Consider the following 26,256-nt stretch of genomic DNA (forward strand, 5'->3'; position numbering starts at 1 on the left):
CGGCTGCTGTTAAGAGGAATCTCGCGAGAACTACCGACCTCTCGTGAGAATTCCCCTGTACTTGACTCCCGGCAAAGCCGCCGGGCGGGTGGGAGGGCCACTCATACCTACTACAGGGGCCACATACGGCCCCCGGGCCTGAGGTTCCCCACCCCTGGTCTAGATATACAGTTAGCGCCAGAACCGCCACTAGGCAGCTTTAGGCATTTCCCTGGGGTGCCGGCCACTAGAGGGCGGCACTTGGGAGCTGGTCAGTGGCGTGGAGCAAGGTGAGTGACTTACTAGAAATAAATGAAAGTCTAAATAGAATTTAAACTTAAATAATTGTCAGCACCTACAGTCTGTCCCTTATTCTGGTTCACTCGCAAAGCCAAATTCCTTCTCAAATGGACAAAACCATGTGCACTGCCATATTTCTTTGAACAACACCATCTAGACCCGCCCCGTAGATGTAACATGTGCAGAGAGAGTTAGATTTGGGTGAGTTATTTTGTTTCGGTGCAGGGAAAATACTGACTGCTTTATTTTTTCACTGCAATATAGATCTCACTTTGAAGTAAAACCCTACCCAAATCTAATTCTCTGCACATGTTACATCCCCCCCCCTGCAGTGCACATGGTTTTGTCCATTTGAGAAGGAATTTGCCTTTGCGAGTGAACCAGAATAAGGGCCTCTGAGCGGTCAGTCACTTACAGTAAAATATGTAGATGAATATTGATGGTAACCTAGGCCAGTTCCCCTCTAATCATACTTGTCTACTCCAACATTTCCAGAAGGGTCCTAAATAGATAAACCTTCTGGGTCACTTCTCAGAATTGGGCTGGAATGAGCCACTATGCAGTGATTCGCTACCAATCCCTTAATAACACCCTCACTTTTTGCATGCCCCTTTCCCCCTGCCTGGAAATATACCCTCTGGACAGGGCTATTTTTGTGCAGGCTCCAGCAGGAACTGTGGCCCTTATTCTAGTTCACTCTTTCTGACAAAATATTCCTCAGATGGACAAAACCATGTGCACTGCAGGTGAGGCAGGTGTTACTTGTGCAGAGATAATTAGATTAGGGTGGGGTTTTGCACCTGCCACACCTGCAGTGCACATGGTTTTGTCCATCTAAGAAATATTTTGTCAGAAAGAGTGAACTAGAATAAGGGCCACAGTTCCTGCTGGAGCCTGCACAAAAATAGCCCTGCCTCTGGATCTCCCAGAGCCAGTATAAAAAAGTTGGTCATTATCCCGGGTCATTCAATCCCGGGTCACGACTGTCGGGCCGGTCCGACAGTCATGCCCCTATCCCGTCCTCAGTCCGCTCGACTGCATCTCGTTAGGCTCGATTCAATATCCCGCCTGTCGAGCACCGGAAAAGGGGCGTGGCTGTGAGAAACGGCCGTGGATCGTCGAGATCCGGCTGTGAGCTCGACAATTCATTTTGCCGAGATGCCTGCTCAATTCTGTCGGGAAAGACAGCATTGAATAGGCGGCCACCGCTCTTTCCCCCATCAAAAAAATAGCGGCAGCGGATTGAATGCCCCCCTATGACCACCCGCATCCCGGAAGTGGGAACAATGTGGACTGAAAAATGCTCCTTATCGTGGAAAAATGGGGAGAGGATGGAGTTAATACAACATATTTCTTTGAACAACACCATCTAGACCCGCCCCCTCCTGAGTGACCCATGATTAGTGGCATTGCCCACGAGTGGGCGGGGCATTGGGGTGCATACTGCTGGTCACTATCTTTAGTCAGCTGCATCTGTCCTCTGGGCTTCAAGTTCAACAAGGGGTTCTCAATTCCAGTCCTCAAGTACCATCAACATGTCCTGTTTTGTGAATATATTTTATCATTCAAGTAGTCTATTTTGTCTATTTTGCTGGGTCAGTAGTTATCCCACCTGCTTCGTAAAACATAAATCCTGAAAACATGGCATTTTGGGAATTCTTCAGAGCTGAAGTTGAGAACCATTGTTCTAACCCCCCCCCCCCCCCCCAAAAAATCAGAATATAACTCATTTATAATGATAGAATTATACGTTATTAATTATTGTTATTGTAGTTGACTTGTAACAAGCCCCAAAGTTTGCAGCAATGGTTCCTGAATGACCAGGGACTAGTGTAATCTCCTGGGGCCTCCTTACCTGTGATCAATTATGTGAAACTTTTATTAATATGGAGAACATGGACTACTATATGTTGGGCTGATCCAAAGTTGAACTCCATTTACGGAACGTATCCTGCGTGAATTTGATACGGGTAGGAAGAATCACAGGAAAAGCAAACACCTCACTACTTGCTACTTAAAGGACGTAACTGGGTTATAATATATATATATATATGGTGAGTATATGGTGTACTCACGTAGGCTAGCTTCAGAGGGTGTGTGTTCAGGAATTGGGGACTACACATCGTTGTGTCCTGTTTTCACTTAGACTGTGGCGGGGAGAGCATACATCTACATGAAGATAATGTGGAGGATCTGGTCCAAGTTTTAGAGCAGCAGCAAGGAAACGGATGTGATCAGGTGTGGGCTGATTAGCAGCACATGTGCTCTTCTGATATAAGGGTTTCCAGGGCAGAGGGTCATTGCTCCTGATGGTGAAATCGCTGTCCAAGTGATAGGCCAGGGTGTGGGCTATGGTAGGTAACACTGGAGCTTCCTGAATAATTTGTACTATGCTGTGACACCTTTATGCTGCATTGCTGTAACCGTTCTTGCTTATGCTGATTACCTGGTACTCTGTTTACCTACTACAAAATAAAGACTGCAATGAGTACAGGCTCAAACTGATGTCTCAGACCCTCCCCTTAAATGCTCAGGCACACCAGCGTTTTCCTAGGCACGCCTGCATTTTTCTCCCACTAAATGGTCGGTTTCCACCACCAGACGCCTACTTCCGGTGAATCTCTTTGCATACAGCGTGCGTACAGAAGAAGTACTAGGATTTAATTGCAGGATGGCTAAAATGTATTTGTTACTTTATACATAACTTTTTATATGACTACTTTATGGTACCGGCGGGATTGTCCTATGTTTTACGCAAACATTATAAATTGCATAGTATTTTACTATGCAGCAGACCACTACTTCAATGTGATTGTGTTGTGTGTGATGAAACATTGTAATACCATGCACTGTCCTCTCTTGCAGTCCACCCATGTCGCCCAGGCCAGCTTCCAGGTAGATGCATTTGGCTCTTCCTTCATCTTGGATGTTGAACTGAACCAGTAAGTTTTTTTTTTTTTGTTATAAATGGGGAGTTTCATTGTTTAATGGTAAACTAACAAGGGTTTACGGCACCATATTATCTTACCTCTGTGCTTGTCAGTACATGCCAAACCAATATTCTGATATCAGTAGTAAATAAGGGTGAAATGTAATAGGATGAATGGTTCAGAAAGGGCGGAATGTATTAATATACATCGCCGCCCTTCGCCGGGTGTCCGCCGCGATGCTGCCGCATATGTAATTACATATGCGGCTGGCATCGCGGTTTCGGTAACAGAGACCCCCCGCGATACCTGTACTGTGATGTGCGGGGGGTCTCCATCTCCTCCCTGCCGGCTCCTGATGCCTACACGCCGGGGACAGCTAAGTAGGCTGTCCCCGGCGCCTCCTCCTCCCCCCTGCAGCCGGAAGGACGTCCGGCTGCGTTGATAGGGGGAGGAAGGGCTTACCTTCCGGGGTCCTGGAGGACCTGCAAGAAGGTAAGCCCAAGGGAAGGGGGAAAGGGGGGGTTGGCGAGGTGGCGGGGTTGCGGCGACGCGGCGGGCGGCGAAAAAAAGCCTATAGGCTTCTATAGGCTATAGCCACCCAGAGGGTTTGATTTTGCAGTGTAAATGATTGCTGCTTTAAAAAAAACTGGAGATTGTGTGGGGGGCAGTGGGGAGGTGGCGACGGGCTGCGCCCATCGTTTCATGGGTATTCCCATGGAAGCTAGGCAGTGACGCGGGTGCCGGGGGCCGGCAGCTGGCATTAGCGGATGTTAGCTGCCCGTAATGTTCTTGTAAAGGGAGCACACAGATCCAAGATACCAAAGAGTGTCTCTTCATGATCCTGGTGTACCTAGCCTTATATTCCTACCTCCCTCCCGGCTCAGTCCTTGTGCCAGTATTCTCACCCTGCATTAGATTACTGTATATCTGCTTTTGGTTGCTTCAGTCCACACTTGAGCCTGGTTTGCAGTTTATGACAGCTTAACATCACACGATAACTTGCAGACTAAGAAAATGCAATTACTGATAAGTGTTCATTTATTATTAACATGCTGCTGCAGGAAATGCTGCTACAGAGCAAGTCATGTGATGCTTTAATGCCTACACTGGCTGAGGGGAGCGGGGTTTCCTGCTGCAAATCCTCTCCTGGCACAGCCTAACATATTGCTGCACGGAATATAGCAGAAATGAATATTTAAATTAAAAGTCTGTTAATCATGTAATTTATCGTTGTATATCTGCATTGGCATTATTATGTATCTTATACCCCTTTCAAATCACAAATACAGGGTCGCAATTGGGATTTTGACACGGGTGCGTCTCAGGGGCGTCCCATCATTTGCAGTGTTTAGCTCTCCACAGCGACCCAGCAATAAGCCAGCGGGGCGAGGCGGAGCGGCAGAGCATCATCAAGGGGGTGGGGGTGGGGGGGGGGGGGGTGGTGCAGCTCCTTGGAGCTGAGGCTATCTTCAAACATTGCCTCATCCATAGTGTGAACGGGACTTGGGTCACTTGACCCGGGTCCGGGTTATCCGTTCACACTGCAACCCTTCTTTTAGACCGGATCGGAATGCTGGATTGCTGGGCCCAGGAAATTTAAAAAGGCCCTTTAAATTCGCACACCACTAGGCAGCTTTAGACATTTGCCTGGGGCGCCCCGCACCAACAACCCCCCCCAATCAAGGTCCTACTCGGCGGCGGCCACATGCCCCCCTCCCCCAGATGCAGTGACTTGGTGGCGGACGCATCAAGCTCCCACCGCCCCCACCTCCCCGACTCACCCCCCACCCCCGGACTTGGCGCCCTCTCACCCCTCCCCAGTGAGCAGGTGAGCAGTGGGGTGCCTACTGGCCCTGTATACAGTATCATTCTGATCTAAGTTGGAGAGATAATTTTTAGCAAACCTCCACACCCCCACCCCCGGACTCGGCACCCTCTCACCCCCCCCCCCCTTCCCCCGGTGAGCAGGTGAGCAGCGGGGTGCCCACTGGCCCCGTATACAGTATCATTCCCATCTAAGTTGGAGAGATAATTTTTAGCAAATCCAGGGCAGTTGAGAGCCTGCCAGGCCCAAGTACTTTTCAGGGGGCGTGGTCTAATCATGGGAGGTGTGGTCTAACTCAATCGATAGCCCAAATCGCACCATGTGTATACAGCTACACAGAGATGCAGGCGCAGATGGGTCCCCTAAAAGGTTCAAACACTCCTGCATTTGAGTTGCCTTCCGCCACATCCGGTAGCTATCACAAATGTGCCCAGTCACTAGCAATGCGTCCAAGTCCCACGCCGCCTCCAATCTCCACCTTTGAATCAGTTATTCATATGGTCGGCTAATTCAAAATAACGGTTTAAACAAGAGCAATTTAAAACATTGCAAAATATAGTTAGCATATAAACCGAGTTAGAGAATACCGTGATGCTTTCAGTGGAAGAACATTGCCTTTCAGTGAATCAGCCGCAGGCCATATGAGCACATAGATTTGGTTTGTCCTAATGTTCTGAATGCCAGTGGTAATTAAGGAGCTGGTGGTGTTTACATAAGCTGGTGAATTACAAACACTGGCGTGATATCATTTTCAGCATTTTAAGCAGAGGAGTGAACGGTAGATTGTGAGATCAGATGACATTTCGTCTGACCCGAAATAGGTTATTGATTGTGATCCCAGGTGTTTACCATGAAAACCATAAGTCGTATTAGGGAAATCGGGATGGGATAAATCCATTCTCTTTGCACTAATCAGCGGCTTGCTCAGCATCTATTTATACAAGGTCTCTTATCTGATGACGGTCTGTCTGACATTTCCATTACGCAGAGCATCGCATCTTCCAGACGGGATTGATTTGCAGTTGTGTAACGTTTCAAGCTTTAGGCTATTGGTAACTTTTTTTAAATCAGTTTTACGTCATAAATAAAGATATGAAATAAGCACAAGCAAGCTATGGCGCTACCAGTCCCAGCATACACTGTCCAACCTTTGATTGGCAAGGTGTGCTAGAACTTTTAGTTGAACAGGAGCTGGTGAGGTTCAGTTTATACCTCATTTTCTCATGTTTGTATGGATAATTGTATTTCTAAATAATATCTGTAATAAAGGTAATGGTCCTGATTCCCCCGTTACGTCGACGCATGTCCGGGAAAACGCTCTGAGCGGAATGCTAATGCCGCTATACACGGGTTGTATGTATCTATGCGCCCGGCTCTTCCATCTTTGAGACACCTGTCAGTATAATCTCCATACTGGATGCAGGTTTAACCTTTAACAGTACCAAATGTTTTTGTTTGCATTTCAAACAGTCTGGTTTAAATGTTTAAATTAATTGTCTTTTTTTTTTTTATTTAATAAAAAAACGGTCTACATTGAATGTTGAATGATGTTAATGTTCTTATTTTAAAGTGGCTCCCCGCTGGATCTGCTACTAGCGCTAGGGCTGTTGAGCCTGACTAGACGTTGGAATTGATAGGGTTAAGGGGCAGATTCAAACGGGTATGGGTCATGGGGTCAACAGTATGAAGGCCGACATATTTAGGTTGACCACTAAGGGTCGACAGGGCTTAATCAGGTCAACAGGCCCAAAAAGTCAGCTACTTTTTTTAAACGTGAAAACTCATGTTGAGCTTTTGACTGTCGACCTTCCCATTGTTGACTTAAGGCTTTTGTCGACCTCCAGACCCTGACGACCCAGTTCATGTGTTGACCTTTAGTGGTCAACCTAATGTATATATCGATCTTCATACTGTAGACCTAGCGACCGTATCCCATTCAGTCGGCCTCCGCTAAAGCTCTGGGTTACGTAACATCCAAAGCAATTCAGTTATTCTGTCATTTCCCTGTGTGGTGACTGTGCGGTCAACACCCACTAAACCATAGATTCTAGGATACGTGCCCGGGATCTATGGTTTACACCGTTCGATAAGCCCAGGAGGGTGCATTCCACTCCGACTTTTCCTTACAGCTACTGAAACTGCAAAGGAAATTCTGCATTTACCGCACAGGGCAGAGAAACCTAACGGTATAGCTATGGGCTGAACCCCGCAGATAATTGAATCTGCCCTTAAATTTACGATGCTCGGTATTCCGTGTTCAGTAATCCGTGTGGGTCATATATTGATTGGTTTGGTCTGTTGTCACCCACACAACAAGCTCTTTAATAGTTTGATAAGAAAATCAAATGTTGAGATTGAATGAATGCAGTGTGGCTTCAGGCATGTCACTGCACAGCGATACAGGGACAGTGGTAGGGGGATACTTTAATGCAAGACCTATGATCCTTTGGAAACGATGAGGGTAGTGTCAGCTTTTTTGAGTGGCTTTAAGCACTGGATCAATTCACGAGTGGATGTAGCTCTACGTAAGCAGAGAGCAGGAATACATTCTCCTAATAACCTGCACATATATATCACCTGCGGACCTTCCCGAGCGGTTCAAGGGGGATCGAGTCGCACAAGTGTATGGGGGGTCTTTACAATCTATGGAGCCCGATTCAGATCTGTTCAAACAGGTCAGAATTCGACCCCCGTCTCCGATCGTGGAGGTGTGCGCATGCATATACTTGCGCATGTGTAAACCCCACGGATCAAGCTTTTCCCTTGCCTTAGCGTTAGCAAATTGTGGGACAGACAGGGAGCGGTCCTTGGGATCCGCCGACCATTTCATGGGCGTGATTTTTCCTCGGTGTGGGTGCATGCAAGGGGATGTGTAAGCATGCACATCCGCTTGTAGTGTACCGAGGGGATACACACGCACTCTTGCACGATATAATTAATCATTGTCAGGATCCAATTAACCTAACAGTATTTATTTGGAATGCGTGAGGGAACCGGAGTACCCGAAGGAAACCCACTCAAGTACGGGGAGAATATACAAACTCCGCACAGTTTGGACCGTGGTGGGACCTCAGTCCTGTCGGGCAGTAACGCTAACCACGACACCAGCCTTGTTCTACATTCCAGTTTAAAGCCAGATAAAAATATTTGGTACTCTTTACCTAGAACGGCGCCCACGATTTTGATCTTGGGCATCGCAAGGTAAAAAATCGCGTCGGTCGCATCGCATGCGACCAAAAAAATTGCATGCGATGCGACCGACGCGATTACCGCGATTTCACATAGGGAACAATGTTAAATGGCCCAATTGACCCGATTTTACATAGGGAACAATGTTAAATGGCCCACAGAGGCCAAATAGCCACCCTCAAGTGTGAAATGGCCCCCCCAATTGTTAACGCCACCCCACGATCAACGCCAACCCGAAGCGTGGCGAGCGGCGGCGGTACGCGTCCTACGACCTTTTCATACCCCCACTATCCACGTCGGCGTGGAGTTGAGAATAGAAAGTGTGGCGAGCGCAGCGAGCCACCGAGCCCGAAGCGTGGCAAGCGCAGCGAGCCCCGCGAGGGGACAGGGACACCTGTGAAGCCCGCGAGGGGACGCGGATACCTGTGAAGGTATCCGCGTCCGCTCGCCACGCTTCGGGCTCAGTGGCTCGCTACGCTCGCCACACTTTCTATTCTCAACTCCACGCCGACGTGGATAGTGGGGGTATGAAAAGGTCGTAGGACGCGTACCGCCGCCCCTCGCGGGCTTGCTGCGCTCGCCACGCTTCGGGTTGACGTTGATCGTGGGGTGGCGTTAACAATTGGGGGGGCCATTTCACACTTGAGGGTGGCTATTTGGCCTCTGTGGGCCATTTAACATTGTTCCCTATGTAAAATTGGGTCAATTGGGCCATTAAACATTGTTCCCTATGTGAAATTGCGGTAATCGCGTTGGTCGCATCGCATGCGATTTTTTGGTCGCATGCGATGCGACTGACGCGATTTTCATTTTAACATGTATTTCTATGTAAAATCGCGGGCATCGCATCGGTCGCATCGCATGCCATTATAATGGCATGCGATGCCCGCGATGGGCGCCCTTCTAGGTAAAGATTACCAAATATTTTTTATACAAAAATAAAACAAACTTATTTTGTTAATTATTGACGAGGTGAACGTGTACATAATGTCTCATTACACAGAATCCTATTTTCAGCATAAATAATGCACTTTGTTAATGCAATAATAAAAAGGTCAGATTGTACAAACAAAAATAAAATCAAATCAGAACACTTATTGAATAATTGACATGACGGAGATTGTGTTAATCGGGAACCAGGACAGCTGAAAGCAAAGCTGTGTTATATTCTGGTATCCGGATGGCTGACAGACAGGGGTTTATGTACTAAGATGGGAGATCTATTGAAGATGGGATATAACTATAGGCAACCAATCAGATTCTCTCCATTGTGGGGAAGCTTTGGCCCTCCAGCTGTTGTTGAACTACACATCCCAGCATGCCCTACAACAGATTTAGCGTGGCCAAATAGCAAAACTGTAGCAAGGCATGCTGGGATGTGTAGTTCAACAACAGCTGGCGACACCAAAGGTTCCCCATCCCTGCTCTAGAAGGTGCTAAATAAGTCAGAAGTTGATTCTGATTGGTTCCCATAGCAACATCCCATCTTCAATAGACCCCCCATCTTAGTAAATATAAGGCCCACAGTTTCTAGATCAGACACATAGGGAACCTTTGACCCTCCAGCTGTTGATGAACTACACATCCCAGCATGCCCTGCTACAGTGTTGCTATTTGGCCATGCTAAATCTGTTGCAGGACATGCTGGGATGTGTAGTTCAACAACAACTGGAGGGCCAAAGGTTCCCCATCCCTGGTGTAGATAGACAGTCAATATATCAACACCAAACGGTCAACATTCCCAAAGGTGGAAGATTATTACTGAGTAATTCCGTTATACCATGAAATTGTAGAAATGGGTAGAAATAGATATAGCAGCTACCCTGAGCAATTTTAGACAGTCTCAATTGGCATTAATAGTATGGAGAGCCTCAGTGGCCATGAATAAACAGGAATACCTTAGCTAGTGATGTTATGCACCGAGAGTCCTGCAGCAATAAGTGTAGAAAACGTCAGATGTAGCTCAGACTACACAGAGGGTCCTGCGGCAACAAGTAGGGGAACAGCTGATGTGGCTCAAGCTACACCCGGCCGGCGGTCCTCCTCCGTTGGTAGACCACCGATGATGTCATTCAGCAGGGAATGAGCCACACTATCCGGTTCATGAAAGCAGGTGCGCTGTGTGGCGCTGCGGAGGTAAGCAGGTGGACTGCTGTGCTGACAGCAGAGAGCCAATGAATGGAAGGTTTAGAGCAGGCATGTCCAACGTTGGCCCTCCAGATGTTTTGAAACTACACATCCCAGCATGCTTTGCAATAGTTTTAGCAACCTCTAATAGCAAAACTGTGGCAAAGCATGCTGGGATGTGTAGTTTCACAACATCTGGAGGGCCAACGTTGGACATGCCTGGTTTAGAGCTATTTGTATCAGGTTTAAAGGTGGAAGACAGTCCGGTGGCTTCATCATAGGAAGTAATTTTGGGAGCATACTGTAAATCCTGAATATTTAACAAGTGAATCCTCCAATCGTGGTCACAGAATCAGAGACTAATTAATAAGTCCAGGTGTGTATTAACCCGTACTGCAGTGAATTGGGTGGAGCGTGCATGGTAAAAAAATCACCAGAACAATAATAATTGGTATTGCCAACAGTAGTAGTCAATAAATATACACAATACAATAAAAGCACACACAGAGCTATGGCTCAACTGGTAGAGCTCCCGTCTCATAGGCCCTTATTCTAGTTGACTCGGACGGATGCGTATTTCGGACGGCCACCGAGTGTTCTTATCCCTGCCTGTCGTACAGATCGCTCACACCGTCCGAATGCGGTAAGACGCCGAGCGAACGGATCGCAAATAGATGTTTCATGTGAACAATTCTGCCATCTGTGGGAACCTCCCCCATCCTCCAATGGTCGCCGACCATTGAATGATGGAGCGAGTGGTCAGACAGCTCCGAGTGCTCCAGACCACTCGGACATTTCTCTGTGCGAAAGCAGGGATATAGGCGGGCAGCTGGCATCCGGCTATGTCAGCTGTCAGCCCAACAAAATGTGTCTAACGGCCGAATTACCATATGTACGCCCAGCGGTTTCATGGGAACGCCCATGAAACGCAGGGCACACGCATATGGTAATGTGCCAAAACAGCCCTTCACGCCCCTCTCCACCCCCTGCTCGGATTGTTCCGACCGATCGTTTTCTGTACGGAATTCACGCCGTATTCGGACGTGCGCGGCGTTCGCACATGCGCAGAAACGCCTCTGCACATGCGCAAATACAATACATTGGCCGTCCGACCGAACACGCAGCCGTATGACTCAATCAGAATAAGGGCCATAGTCCAACTAGTGGACTAGTGACGGCGACATACAGAGGTGTCCCGCTACATTGTTGCTGTGTATAGCATCTTACTGTAGCGGGATGGCGAGCCGAACGTCCGCACCCCATTATGCGGCTTTCTTTTTGTCTATTTTCAACTACTTCACAAGTCCATAAAAAAAATATGTACGAGATTTTATTATATAAGAATTTTTTTTTGTGAAATAAAATAAAAATCCCGGCCACTTTGAGGAGCTTTTAGTATTTCACAAGGTTGTGGAATTAACATAAGTTGAATGGTAAAGCAAAATAAATTTCCTTGCAGTAAAGGAGCATACACCATGTGATTTGAGCTTCTGATTTGGACTATATAGTTAAGATTGGAAGAAAAGTTTGCTCAAATCTCACAGTGTGTATACAGCTTCTGAACGCTGATGCGCCCCTGTGGGAACGGCATTTGAAGAAAAAATAGACTGTGTAGGCAAGTCAATTTTGTACAATCTATAGTATAGTCAAAATTGTTCCCTTAGAACTGGAGAGGTGGTGTCGGCAGACACACTAAATACATTTAAAATAAGGTTGGACAAACATCTATTAGTTAAAAACATCCAGGGGTACAAAAAATAATCATAATCTGTCTTTAAAGATATCAGAATACACTACGTATAAGGGATGAAGCTAATAGATCATACTCGCTACCAAGGTTGAACTCGATGGACGCAAGTTTTTATTCAGCCTTAACTACTATGTAACTATGTTCATAGCCAAAATTGTACATAGTCAAAATCGCACCTTATTGCTAAAGTTACCACTAGAAAGAAATATAACTCCATTTTTACATAGATGATGTGAATATGCCCATATGCAAGAGGTTTTCGGATTCTTCGCATGCAAGGGGCGTCAGCTGTTTTTCAGGGAGGAGGGGCCCGCCCACATCTGCAAACTGGCCCCCTTCAGTAAGGGCCAGATGTGTCAAGCTTCAAAAAGTGCTAAAATGGAGAGTGATAAACAACCAGCCAATCAGCTCCTACCTGTCATTTTTCAAACCCATCCTGCGTTTTGTTACTGCGCATGCACAGTGGCCACAACGGTTTAAGAGTTTTTCATAAAGTGTTTGAAAGCAGTGGGCATTTGTGGGAGGTAACAGGGGCCGTGGCGTAGCATTATTCCCTGCAGTCGACCCCACTGTGGCTTGTGGGTGCTGGAAATCTGCGGGGGCTATTGCAACGCCACTGCCTGGACCTGCAGATACTTGTCTATGGTCTTGTCACGTCGGCCCCCATTGAAAATGTCTCTCTCAAAATGGCCGGTGGGAGTCAGGCAATCAACGAGCAGGTACCATAGTGGAAAGTGGGGCAACTGAAACATTTTGGGAAGGGTGTGTGCCTGATTTATAGTCACGCCACTGAAAAGTGAAGTGTTCACTGAAACACAAGCGTGTCAAACATTTTAAGGGTATATCATAATTTACAACTGCTATCCGGGGAGTACTGGACAAATATGTGGCCTATTATAGGACCACACAATGAAACTAGCCAATTATGCTGGTTTCACATTGCAAAAACCTGCTTTCAACCCGTTTTTTGTAAACGTGTCTTAAAATGGGTCAAAAGCCAGTTAAACCCCTTTCATATTGCATGTTGTAAAGGTATATTGCAGTTTCAGTACAGTTGTTGTACCTTCAGATTTAACCCATTTCACCCATAGAAAGCCATACAATGTCATTTAAAAAAAAATTCCTGCTTGTGGGCGGGGATCATGTGTGGTTATTATTTGTAGCAAATACCGTTTCTGAGCTGTTCAGACTGCAGGAAAAACGGCTCAGAAACGTGTAGGATCCTGCTTTTAACACGTTTCAAAATACCGGTATTCTGTAACCGGTAAATTGACAATGGAGCTTTCACACTGCAGCTATTCTCGTTTTAAAATGGTAAAAAAACGGCAATATACCGTGTCAAAGCTGCAATGTGAAAGGGGCTTAAGTGTATCAGTGCAGATAGAAAACCCCATGTAGCCCTACATATATTTGACCATGTTTGTAGCATTTTCCCATGATGCCTTTTTCCCCCTTATTAATTCACTACCGCTGGAAACATTTTGTGTTGCAAACCTCTGGGTCTAAAATGAGAAAACCATTACTCATATCAAATGAACCACTGTTCCTGAGCGATTCCCATTTTCATTACTGATAAAAATACCATCTGACCTGAAATGATCCTCTGGATAAGCCAAGCAACCATGACAGGAACAAGAGACAGAGGAAAGCAGAGGTGAATATTTATAGCACATATAATACAGTAGTTTGATGCGCAGGAGGCAGGAAAAGTCGGAGAGCAATACGTTCCTCACTACAAATGGTTGTGTGTCTATTTATGTATGTATTATTTATCTGGGATGCGGTCAAAATCCCGGTGGTTTGAATCCCAGCAGTCAAAATACCGACACCGGGATTCCAACTGCCACAATCCCGACATATTTTCCCTCTGTGGGTGTCCACAACAATATATTCGTGTGCCTGGTGTAGCAAGGCATTGGGCCCAAAGGGTGGCAAGCACAGCGAGCCAGCAAGGGGCGGCGTTGCGCTTGCCCCCCTGTCGGGATTGTCTGGATCCCATTATTGGTATTTCGACCTCCGGGATTCTGACCACCGGGATCCCATACCGGACCCATTTATCTATTTACCAGTTTATTTGTATGACTGCTCACATTTGTAATATTTAATGTACTATACCAATATTTTTTTTCAGCTCATACTCATGTGAAATCAGTTTTTCTAACAGATTACACATTTTCGGACTGTCTAAACCAGTGGTAGCCAACTCCAGTCCTCGAGAGCTACAAACAGTTCACGTTTTTCAGACAACCAAGCTGCTACACAGCTGCATTCATTACTCTCTAACACATTTTAAAAGATCCGCAGGTGGAGCTAATTACTTCACTTGTGATTCTGGGCCTTATTTTGGTTCATTCTTTCTGACAAAATCCTTCTTAGATGGACAAAACCATATGCACTGCAGGTGGGGCAGATGTAACAGGTGCAGAGAGAATTATATTTGGGTGAGTAATTTTGTTTCTGTGCAGGGTAAATACTGACTGCTTTATTTTTACACTGCAATATAGATCTCACTTTGAAGTAAAACCCCACCCAAATCTAATTCTCTCTGCACAAGTAACACCTGCCCCACCTGCAGTGCACATGGTTTTGCCCATCTAAGAAGGATTTTGTCAGAAAGAATGAACCAAAATAAGGCCCTCTGTGAGGAGTTCTGGAAAACATTAACTGTTGGTAGCTCTCGAGGACTGGAGTTGGCTACCCCAGGTCTAATCAAATGTGCATTCCACAGATACAGATTTGGAGGGGGAGGAGTGCAATGGGCAACATTTTGGTAAAATCATGTCGTTGAAATTGGCCATTTACTTTGAAAACAGCTTGGTTTTCCTTTGGTGCTATCTGGGGTGTTTCTGGGCGCTGCTGGTGGAGGGGTGGGGATATTTGTGATATTCATGGAATTATTGTAATGAGGTGTTTGTTGCTTTATATGGAGTAGTCGGGGTCTGTCTTCAGTCTTAGGAGCAGATTTATTAAGCTCGGGGAAGTGATAATGTGGCTGGTACTGTACTTTATAACCGGCCAATCAGCTTCAGTGAAGTTACAGGCTTGGTTTGAAAAATGACAGGTAGGAGCTGATTGGCCGTTGATAAAAACCAGACACTTTATCACTTCACCAAGCTTAAGAAATCTACTCGTGTGTGAGGGAGGGGTATTGTTTGAAATGTGGAGGTTTGGGGTTTGACACAGCAGCTTAAAGGTCTGGGGGACACCAACGGCTTCTACACAGGTGTATGCAGAGGTGGATTTTCTACAAGGCGACGTAGGTGCCTGCCTAGGGCCCAGCAGGTCTCAAGAGGCCCCACAAGGATATTCTGGCCATCCAAAATGTTCCCAGAGCAGCATTGCACAACCACTATGTATGTGGTGGTATGACATCACATGGACCTGCCAACACTCCCAAAGTCCCTTTGATATTCTTTGATAGGATAAAAAATGTTTGGAGACACTAAAATGGTTTCATCCTCTGTAGGTGGGCAGTCCGGTTACTTTAAATGTGACACAGGTAGGGAGCCTACTTCCAAAAAAGCCTCAGATTTGTACACAATGCAGATGGACACGCAGCTGTGCATATATCAGACTGTGCACACGCCAGCTGCAATCGGCATCAAAATTAGAGTGTTATGGATTATTTTAGGGAGAAGGGCCACAGACCAGTGCCTTGCCTAGGGCCCAATGAGGTCCCGATCTCCCTCTGGGTGCAGTCATGTATTAATCCCGGCTATTTTGGTGTTGGTTCTGCCTACATTTGATATGGGGCTGCCCACTTGAAGCCACTTTTAGAAATTTTCTGGGGCCACATTTAGTTTCCCAGATGCCCTTGGGTATGCCTGAGGAGAGCTTGTGAGTCCCTGTATAGGAGAGAAACATGTAAGAGACAGCATTGTCCCAGGTAGTGCTGCAAAATCATAGAGAAATAGTGGGCAGCAAGAAAGTCAGAGCCGAACTCTTTATTAAGGTGCATACACACTGTACAATCTTTTTGACCAATTTCGTTGATTTCGGTCATTCTGAACGAAATTGGTCAAAATGTCTTTCAGTGCGTTTGCGAGGAACGAAGAATGATGATGCGCATACCCGCCAGTTGTTCATCAAGGTCACAAACACGTCAACTGTGCATGCAGCTCAATTTGGATATCTTTCAAAAAGAGCCTATAAACTGTAGCTAGATCTTTCGTCTGTCGTCAATATCTTTCGTCAACATCTTTCGTCCAGGACTCTGAGTTCAAGGGAAATGTCTTTCAACGAAATTGGTCAAAAGAATTGTACAGTGTGTATGCACTTTTACGCTCTATGTATTTGGAGGAGTCCGGTCTCATTCTTCAAAGCATGCACGGGAAGGAGAGGGCTTTACCAGGAGTCAAACTTAGGGATGATCTACTAAGCATTGAAAAGTGATAAAATGGAGAGTTATGGACCACCAGCCAATTAGCGTTTTTCAAACCCAGCATGTAGCATGACAGTTAGGAGCTGATTGGATGGTGGTTTATCACTCTCCATGTTATCACTTTTCAAGCTTAGTACATATGGCCCCCAGGCCTGTAGAGGCTGTTGCTGTGTCGACTGCATTATTATGGCACTTTATGAAAGATAATGTTACATCTCTGTGCTGCAGTGGTTCCCAAACTGTGCGCCTAGGCACCCTGGGGTGCCTCGGGACAGTTGCAGGGGTGCCTCGGGTTGGTCATCCAGGAGCAATTCAAATTATTTATGATCAATTATTTCTGGACACAACCAGTGCTGGTGGCTGCCAATCATAAAATGTGTCCAATCAGAACCAAACCCTGCCCTTTACCACATAACTGAACCTAAGAAGCACATGTAAATACAATCTACTTTTGATATATATTTTTGGGGGCCTAGGGGTGCCTTGGAAAAATTCTGATACTCTGGGGTGCCGTGATTAGAAAAAGATTGGGAACCCCTGCTGTGCTGTATAAGTTTTGGGGTATTCGGATGGCTAATAGACAATGTCTAGGTTGACTGTCAGTAGTTCAACACTATATGGGGCGGGATTCTCTAAAATCCGCAGCCCAGTATCGCCGGCATTCGCATTTCTGCGGATCCCTCACACAGTGCTGCGGTAAGAAGCCCATAGGCTTCTGCAGGGGATCGACAGCTTTTTCTGGCGATTCCCTCCGCAGCGCTGACACTGCGAAGGGGGGTTAGAGAATACAGAAATGCGGTAAAAACCCGATAACGGGGTTTTTACCGCATTTCTGTGATAGAGAATCCCGCCCTATGTTTGGGCACACGTAGGGTCAACATGGTCACAAGGTAGAAACCACCACTGTAAAGCGTGCGTGCACACACACACACACACACACACACACACACACACACACACACACACATATAATTCTATTTTAACATTTACAAACATTAAAACCAAATCAATATGCAATTTTAAAACACTAGGCGTAACGTAATAATGAGTAATTGCTTGTTAATTGTCAAAATACAATAAAAGGCAGCTAACACACTTATAATTAACTAATTAGGGACGAAGCATCTCATAACAGGAACAAGATTATACACACAGCACAGCAGCTGGGAGAATTGCCCATTTATCTGACTCGGCAAAGTCTGGTGTTCTGGAAGTTAAACAGTAGCAGATACTGAATGTTGTGTACAATCCCATGCTACTGTTTTGTATTCTGTGCAGTCTTTATTATGAATATAACAGCTTCCAGTTACAGGTCTGGTCTGTACATGCTAAATCAGCATAGTGTTTTCTTTTTCTTTTTTTATGCTGTCTATAGATGGTTAATGTCGTTATGGGTTATTTATACCCCTTTCACACCGCACTTGTTAAACGGTATATTGCCGTTTTTTTTTCCCATTTCAAAACATTTAAGGCTGCAGTGGGAAAGCACCAGAGTTGATTTACCGGTTAAAGATAACCGGTATTTCAAAACGTTTAAAAAGCAGAGTCCTAGACGTTTCTTATGCAGTGAGAATGGCTCTGAAACAGTGTTTAGTAAAAACAACAGATCACAGACCTGTGATAGGCTGGCTGCCTTGAAACGTGTTCAGGGGATTAAACGGGTTGACTGATGTGAATGGTACTTAAACGGTATTTATAACGGTAATCTACTGCAATGTGAAGGCTCAGAACCGTTTTAAATACTGTTTGAAAATACAGTTTTTTTAAAGGTTTTGGCAGTGTGAAAGCGGTATAAGGGGTGTGTGTTTGTGTGTGTTTGGGTGGGGGTAGTTGTACAAAGGGGTTATTCTGGTTCATGCGCAAAGGCACAATCACTGTCTAATGGAGAAAACCATGTGCACTGCAGGTGGGGCAGAGAGTGTAACATTTGCAGAGAGAATTAGATTTGGGTGGGGTTTGTACTTCAAACTGATATCTACAGTATATTTCAGTGTAAAAATAAAGCTGCCAGTACCCTGCACAGGAACAATGAAACACCCAAATCTAACTCTCTCTGCACATGTTACATCAGCCCCACCTGCAGTACTGTACATATGGTTTAGTCCAGGCATGTCCAACGTTGGCCCTCCAGATGTTTTGAAACTACACATCCCAGCATGCTTTGCAATAGTTATAGCATTCTCTAATAGCAAAACTGTGGCAAAGCATGCTGGGATGTGTAGTTTCACAACATCTGGAGGGCCAACGTTGGACATGCCTGGTTTAGTCCATTAGAGAGTGAATTTGCCTTTGCGAGTGAACTAGAATAACCCCCAGTGTGTTTAGATTGTCCAAAGCCCTAACCTGCTTCCAACTCCTTTTCACTCCCCTAAAAAAGAGTTTTCTTATGGTTTCTAACTACCACTGAGGTACTTGTTTCCTAGCACGGCGCCCACGATATTCAGTCGTATGGCATCTTATGCATTGTATCGCATCGCATGCCATATACCCACATGTGATGCAATGCGATTTTTAATTGTATAAGCACCCTAATGGGTGCTTACAATGTTAAATGCACCCCCACGCCACCCCCACTATCAACGCCAACTTGAAGTGTGGCGAGCGCAGCAAGCACGCGAGTGGCGGCGGTACGCGTCCTCCGACCTTTTCATACCCCCACTATCCACGTTGGCGTGGAGTTGATTTTATATAGTGTGGCGAGCGCAGCGCGCCACCGAGCCCGAAGCGTGGCGAGCGAAGCGAGCCCCGAGAGGGGATGCGTATTACTTTACATGTATTCCGTGGCCCCTCAGGGGGCTCGCTGCGCTTACCACGCTTCGGGCTCGGTGGCTCGCTGCGCTCGCCACACTATCTAGTATCAACTACACGCCAACGTGGAAGGTGGGGGTATGAAAAGGTCGGAGGACGCGTATCGCCGCCCCTCGCGGGCTCGCTGCGCTCGCCACGCTTTGGGTTGGCGTTGATAGTGGGGGTGCTTTTAACATTGTAAGCACCCATTACGCTGCTTATACAATTAATAAACTTATAGGGGGCACATTTAACATTAAAAAACACCCATTAGGTATACGATTAAAAGATGTATAACATCGGGTGCCATTGCGTAACATCGCATCACATCGCATACCATTGTATGGCTTATGGAATGCAATGCGATTGGCGCCGTGCTAGGAAACAAGTACCATCACTGAATACCCATTGCAGCCTTCTGACCTCTGCCACACATATACAGTATGCCATCAGTATTCCCCCATTGATGGTGAAAACTGTCATTGGCATAAAACCATTGATGGTTGCTGACCATTGAAGTCAATCATGCAAGGTATACCTTTCCACTTCCCAAATATTTCCAGTACAAAAAGACTTTAGGAGACATGTATCAAACTTTCTTGAGGACAGGTGGAGAAGTTGTCCAAATCAACCAATAAGATTTTATCTTTCATTTATAGACTGGGGATCAGATGCACTAAGCTTCAAAAGTGATAAAGTGGATTCTGATGAACTACCAGCCAATCAGCTCCTACCTGCCATGTCACAGACTGTGTTTGAAAAATGTCAGACAGGAGTCGATTGGTTAGTTGTTTATCACTCTCCATTTTATTACTTTTGAAGTTTAGTGCACAGTGGCGTAGCTAAGTTTTGGCCGCCGCCCCGCCAGGCACCCCCGCCACCCATGCAAACCTCCCCCAATCCCCCGCAGCCTTACCTATCGCGCTGGTCCTGGCGGCTCCGTTCTTCTGCTGAGGACCACCAGAAAATGGCCGCCCCCATACAACAGACAGTTTCAGAGAACAGTGTGCTATATGGGGGTGGCCATTTTGTGGTGGTCCTCAGCAGAAGAACGGAGCCGCCGGGACCAGCGAGATAGGTAAGTCTGCGGGGGATTGGGGGGGGTGTAACTATAGCACCGCAGCCCCCGGCGCCCCCACATGCACAGCGCCCCTCCCGCGGTGGCGGGGGCTGCGGTGCTATAGTTACGCCGCTGTTAGTGCATCTCGCCCTGTGTTCGATAAGAAGATTAGATACATCGGTACTTGTTTCCTAGGACGGCGCCCACTAAGCAAATAGCTTAGCGGGCTATTCTGCGTAGGAAAATTGCATCGCGTACCGTGTATAGTGCTGTACGATGTCCATATTAAGTGCACAGGCGTGCTTATACAATGAAATATCGTATAGGATCGCATGGCACCAAATGCGATGCGATATTTCATTGTATAAGCACCCATGCCATGTGATGTGATGGGTGCTTACTATGCCATTGCGTCAACCCCAGTATCCACGCTACCCCGAAGCGCGGCGAGCAGGGGCGGAATGCGTCCTCTGACCTTTTCATACTTCCACTATCCATGTCGGCGTGGAGTTGATGTTATATAGTGTGGCGAGCGCAGCGAGGGGACGTGGAATACATGTAAAGTAACGCCACGCTTCGGGCTCGGCGGCTCGCTGTGCTCGCCACACTATATAAAATCAACTCCACGCCGGCGTGGATAGTGGGGGTATGAAAAGGTCGGATGACGCGTTCCGCCGCCCCTCGCTGGGCTCGCCACACTTCGGGGTGGCGTGGATAGTGGGGGTGTTTTAGGAACACATTCACCCCAGCTATATCATACATGTGAAAATATGGAGCATCGCATCGCATGTCGTGCAAAAAGCACATGCAATGCGATGCGATTTCACTACGTTAGCGTACTTAGAAAATCTGGGCACCGTGCTAGGAAACAAATACCGATACATCTCCCTCTTTGTCTTGTTTCTAATAGGCTAATAGGGCTGACACACTGGGAGATTTCAGGGCAAAATGCCCTGACATCGCTCAGTGTGTAGGGGCCATAGCGATGCACTGCCTCGCGCGTCACTATCACCCGGAAATGAATATCCAGCATGCTGGATAAATCAAGTTACATTGCCGGTCAGGGTCAGTGTTCTCATCGGAGAGCACTGGCCCTGACAGATTGCTGTGCGCTGAGCGATATAGCATCGCTCAGCAAATCACTGTGTGTAGGCCCCAATACACGTGCTCTGAGTATTTCTAGCTTTGTATTTTTCTGGGTACGGATCATTAGGTCACCAGCATTACGGTCAACACCATTAGGTTGACATGCATTTTGGTCGACATGAGTTATGGTCGACATGACTTTAGGTCGACAGGGTCATTGGTCGACATGGATAATGTCGACAGGGTCATTAGGTCGACATGGGTAAGGTCGACATTGAAAAAGTCTACATGATTTTTTGTTTTGTTTTTTTACCAGAATGTCAACACAACCAACATAAACACTAAAACGTAGCACCATGTCCCCTCGCGTGGCTCGCTGCGCTCTCCATGCTTTGGGCAAGGTGCCTCGCTGCACTTGGCACACTATTTTATTCTCCCACCACGCCCTAGTGGATGGTAGGGCATGAAATACCGCCTGTCAGCACATGTCGTGTCCACATGGAGACCGAAACATAGCACCGCGTCAGCATGCTACGCTCACCATGCTTTGGGCACGGTGCACATGTAGACCTAATGGTGTCGACCTATTGCTGGTCTACCATCATGCTGGTGACCCAATGACCCAATAGGCGCTTCATCTGACTGGGACACGCAAGCGACTCACACACACACGTGTGGCGTCCCAGTGTTTAGGCGGCGGTGGACAGGTCTGTCTCCGCTCCAGGGAGGTTGGGGGGGGGGGGGTGGGGGTGCGGGGAGCTCCGTTGGAAGGGGACATACGAATGTCTTGTGCATTCGCATCCCCTGGCGGTTGGTGATCCAACTGTCAGACCCCCGCTAGACATGGCCGGCTACAGCGCAGCGCAGCAAATTCCGTTGACTTTAAAATTGTAAACAACAGTGATAACACCAAACTGGGTAGATACAGACAGACATAGAGGTAGGAGGGCCCTGCTCACAAGCTTACAATCTAAAGGGAAATCGGCATTGATACACAAGGATAGGTATTATCTATTGCACAATGGTCCACCAGATTACAAAGGTTCTTGGTGGGCTGTATGATGTGGTCACACAGCAATGTTGACCAGGGATGGGAAAGTAAAGAAAGAGAAAATAAGTGAGGATATGTTTGGACTGTACAGTGGGGATGGAATTTAATAAGCTTACTTGAAGAGGTGACCCTAACACCATCAAAGTGACACGATGCAAACAGAAAGACAAGAGTGTCCCCTCCACTGGCGCTTCAACAGAATAATACGTCCCTCCAAAAAGGGATACAGTCCTCTTCTCCGAATGTATAAGGAAGAACAGCACAAGGGTGTGATAAATACCGTACATCCCTTCTTCTGAGACTACGATCCTCTTCTCCACCTCTATATACAAACATTCATTCCACAAATTAATGTTTGTACATAGAGGCGGAGAAGAGGATCGTAGTCTCATAAGAAGGGACGTACGCTCTGCATTACCTGGGTTTATACTCATATGTCCAACTCAGAATTAGGACCTACAGTATACGCTCCTTCTTTACGCCGGTTTATGTCCAACTCAGAATCAGATACACACTCAATTAGATGAAAGCAGCATTTAATTGAAAACAAAGTCTTGTCACATTTATACAAAGCTAGCCCACAGCCGTGTCTTCCATAGGGCTATATAATATGCTGAAGTAATGCATAAACCTGGAGTCCAGATTTGCTTGTCCATTCTGTATACTGTTTTCAGGCCTATGCTAAATATGGGAGACCTGATCCTTCTAAGCAATCAATCAATAAATTGCAGCAGATCACTTACATTTCCGCACTGGCTGATTGTAAAATGAACCAGAGCCCAGGGACATGATCGTTGCTCGATGTGGCTATCATATGTGGCCCTTCAGCATTTACAAGCTATACCATGCGTACATAATCTCTTCAGGTATAGCTTCCACCATACCTGACAATGATCCTATAGCTTATTGAGGACGGACATACCTGCTCTTTGCAACAGACTTAGCATCTATGGCATGAAAATGTAATTGACTGTATTATATTCTTATAATGATGGTTGTCTTATAAATTGCAGGTTAATCCATACATACAGTGGTAAGGACCGTATACTTCCACATGGAGGTAATGTGGAGCTTCCGGTCCAGGTTTTAGATCAGGGATTGGCTGATTAGCAGCACATGTGATTTCCTGATATAAGTGTTTCCAGTACAGAGGGTCCGGGTTCCTGAGAGTAGAATAGCCGCACAGGTGATAGGCTGGGGGTGTGGGCTATGGTAAGGACCATTGGAACATTCTGAGGAGTTTTATGCTGGGACATCTGTATGCTGCAATGCTGTTACCGTCCTTGCTTATGCCGTTTGCCTACTACAAAATAAAGACCAAGGGGGAGATTCTCTAAACTAAAAATGCGGTAAAAACCCCGTTATCTGGGTTTTAACTGCATTTTGGGATGCTCTAAGCATCCCTCGCCGGGTTACCCTGGCGGGGGGCATCGGCAGAAAAATCTGGCGATGCCTCATAGAAGCCTATGGGCTTCTAAAGCAAACCCACTGCCGCCCCGCACCGACCCACCGCCGCCCCGCACCGACCTCCCCTCGCCTGTGTCCGGGCAGCACAGAGCTGTGCTGCCCGGACCTGTAACCTCCTCCTCCCTGCACTTTACATCCTCTTCCGGGTGCAGGGAGGACTAGAGCTAGCCCCCCCTGCAGCAGCAGCCGGCCAGCCGGGTAAGAGAGGGAGAGGGGAGCGTCCGGGATCCGCTGCTCATCGCTGGGTCAACGCAAAAGACAGCTCTTAACGCAAAAGCTGTCTTTTGTGATAATTATCGCATATGTTACAGCATATGCGATAATTATGTTTGCGGTAGCCGGCGATGGGCGGCGGTAAGGGGGCGCGGATGTTCATCTTATCCAGTGTACTGTATATCCTTGTCACAAAATTTTGATTTCAAATGTACATATAACCATACCCTCCAAGTGTACCGATTTAGCCGGTACAGTACCGTTTTTTAACGGTCTGTACCGGCTAAAAAGAAATGTAACGATTTCTGATGATTTGCGGTGACTGCGCTGGTCGAATCAGGAATTCTGTGTCTAGCAATGCAGCAGCACCCGTTCCCCATCCCGTGGGGCCTTGCGGTCCAGTCAGGGCAGCCAGCTTAATGATAAAGCATCACCCGTCGGCATGCATTCTACCTGCAGTGGAACGCACACACGCTGTTGCCGCATCACTTCCAGGTGCCGCGGCTTGTCAGTGCTGAACACTTGCCTTTCCTCCTCCTTTTGTGCGCTGTTGAGATACCTGGACCCGGGAAGCTGCGCGATACTGTGCAGCAGAGCCACGTCTGTGCCTGGGTTCGGAGCCGCCGGTCGCAGCAGTGTCTCACAGTCAGCTCATACTGGGGTACACTTAAGTTAATTGTACATTTTAAGTTAATGATTGCACATCAGTCCCTTAACTTAAGAGAACTATTATATATGGGGGGGGGGGGGGGGGGGGGGGGGGGGGCAGTACACATTCGAAAAGGGGGTGTGACCCCGCCCCCTTTTGACCGTGGCCACGCCCCCTTTTGAATGTGTACCGAATTTTGCCCTTCAGATGTTGGAGGGTATGTTATGTATAACATAGGAGTAATTACTAACTGTAATGTCCCAAGTTTCAATGGTCTGTCTCTAAAACAATGTTCCTGTTCCAGAAGCACAAGTCTTTTTCAGACAAGGGGGTCACAGTTATTCTGTGCTATGTACACACAGGTGCGAGTTATCCTGACAGCAGCCACACTTTACGGCACAGCGGGGATTCACACAAAAGTGTTCACTGCCCCATAAGAAATGTGGTAATGTGGCGCACAAATGACAATCAACTATTTGCGGCCAAAAGCCAGGAAGTGGGTAAAAATGTTCCTTAGGATAAGTTGGTTAATTGGATGGATTTAAACAACGTCCAATTTTGTCTGTTTTCCAGTATTTGAAAGCAAACGGTCAATTATCATGTGCTCCCATAAATTACCAGATTTATGCTCCAACTAGAATATTGGACAGATAATCTTATCGTGTGTATCCAGCTTTAGTATTAATTATGACACAAGGCCTGATTCCGCACTTTATGCTAATGTGAGCCCTTCCCTAGCCCTTCCCTTCCCTCGACACGAGTTTTTAGGGTTTTTTTGCCCCGACATGTGCCGACAGATGGTATTTTATGCCCTACCATCCACTATGGCAGCGGTTCTCAAACTGTAGGTCCTGACCCCAAAGTGGGTCCCGACCTTCTCAGCATGGGGTCGCGACTACACATTGCTGACCATCAGACAGATGACTTTTCTCATCTAAAGCTGTGTACACACGGGGCGATAGAGGCTGAAATCGCTGGAAATATGGTCGCAGGCAGTATATTACACTATATTGGCAGTGATGGGAGTGTGCCCCGGCGATAAATCGCCGGGTGCGCGCTCCCGTTTTCAGCCCCGTTCTAATCGCTGGTCGCAGGAGCTTGCTAGTAACCAACAGGAAGTGTCAGGGAGAGCTCACAGCTCTGCGAGGCAGGGAATGACCTTGGGCCAGATGTATCAAGCTTCAAAAAGTAATAATATGGAGAGTGAAAAACAGCCAGCCAATCAGCTCCTAAATGTCATATTACGGCTGGGTTTACAAAATGACAGCTAGCAGCTGATTGGCTGGTTGTTTATCACTCTTCTCTTTATCACTTTTTGAAGCTTGATACATCTGGCCCAATGTCATACCAGCCTCTGAAATAAAGGACGGTAGGGAACACCCTGCATTCCTACCCATTCAATCATAGTAAATTTCCCCCCAAGCCAATGACCATAAAATATTATAAATTAATGTGACGACAA

The 26,256-nt window shown here is 46.7% G+C and overlaps 1 protein-coding gene across 9 annotated transcripts in view; it reads left to right on the plus strand.

Moving 5' to 3' along the window:
- Positions 1-26,256, plus strand: part of ADAM22 (ADAM metallopeptidase domain 22) — a 187,295-nt gene that overhangs the window by 40,801 nt on the left and 120,238 nt on the right. For all 9 annotated transcript variants that reach the window (XM_083189352.1, XM_083189345.1, XM_083189344.1 and 6 more), the window contains exon 3: positions 3,145-3,221. In XM_083189352.1, the coding sequence (XP_083045478.1) occupies positions 3,145-3,221 (77 nt within the window). The remainder of the gene's footprint in view (positions 1-3,144; positions 3,222-26,256) is intronic.

The sequence above is a fragment of the Crinia signifera genome, chromosome 5 (assembly GCF_055691185.1).
Source record: "Crinia signifera chromosome 5, ASM5569118v1, whole genome shotgun sequence".
NCBI lineage: Eukaryota > Metazoa > Chordata > Amphibia > Anura > Myobatrachidae > Crinia > Crinia signifera.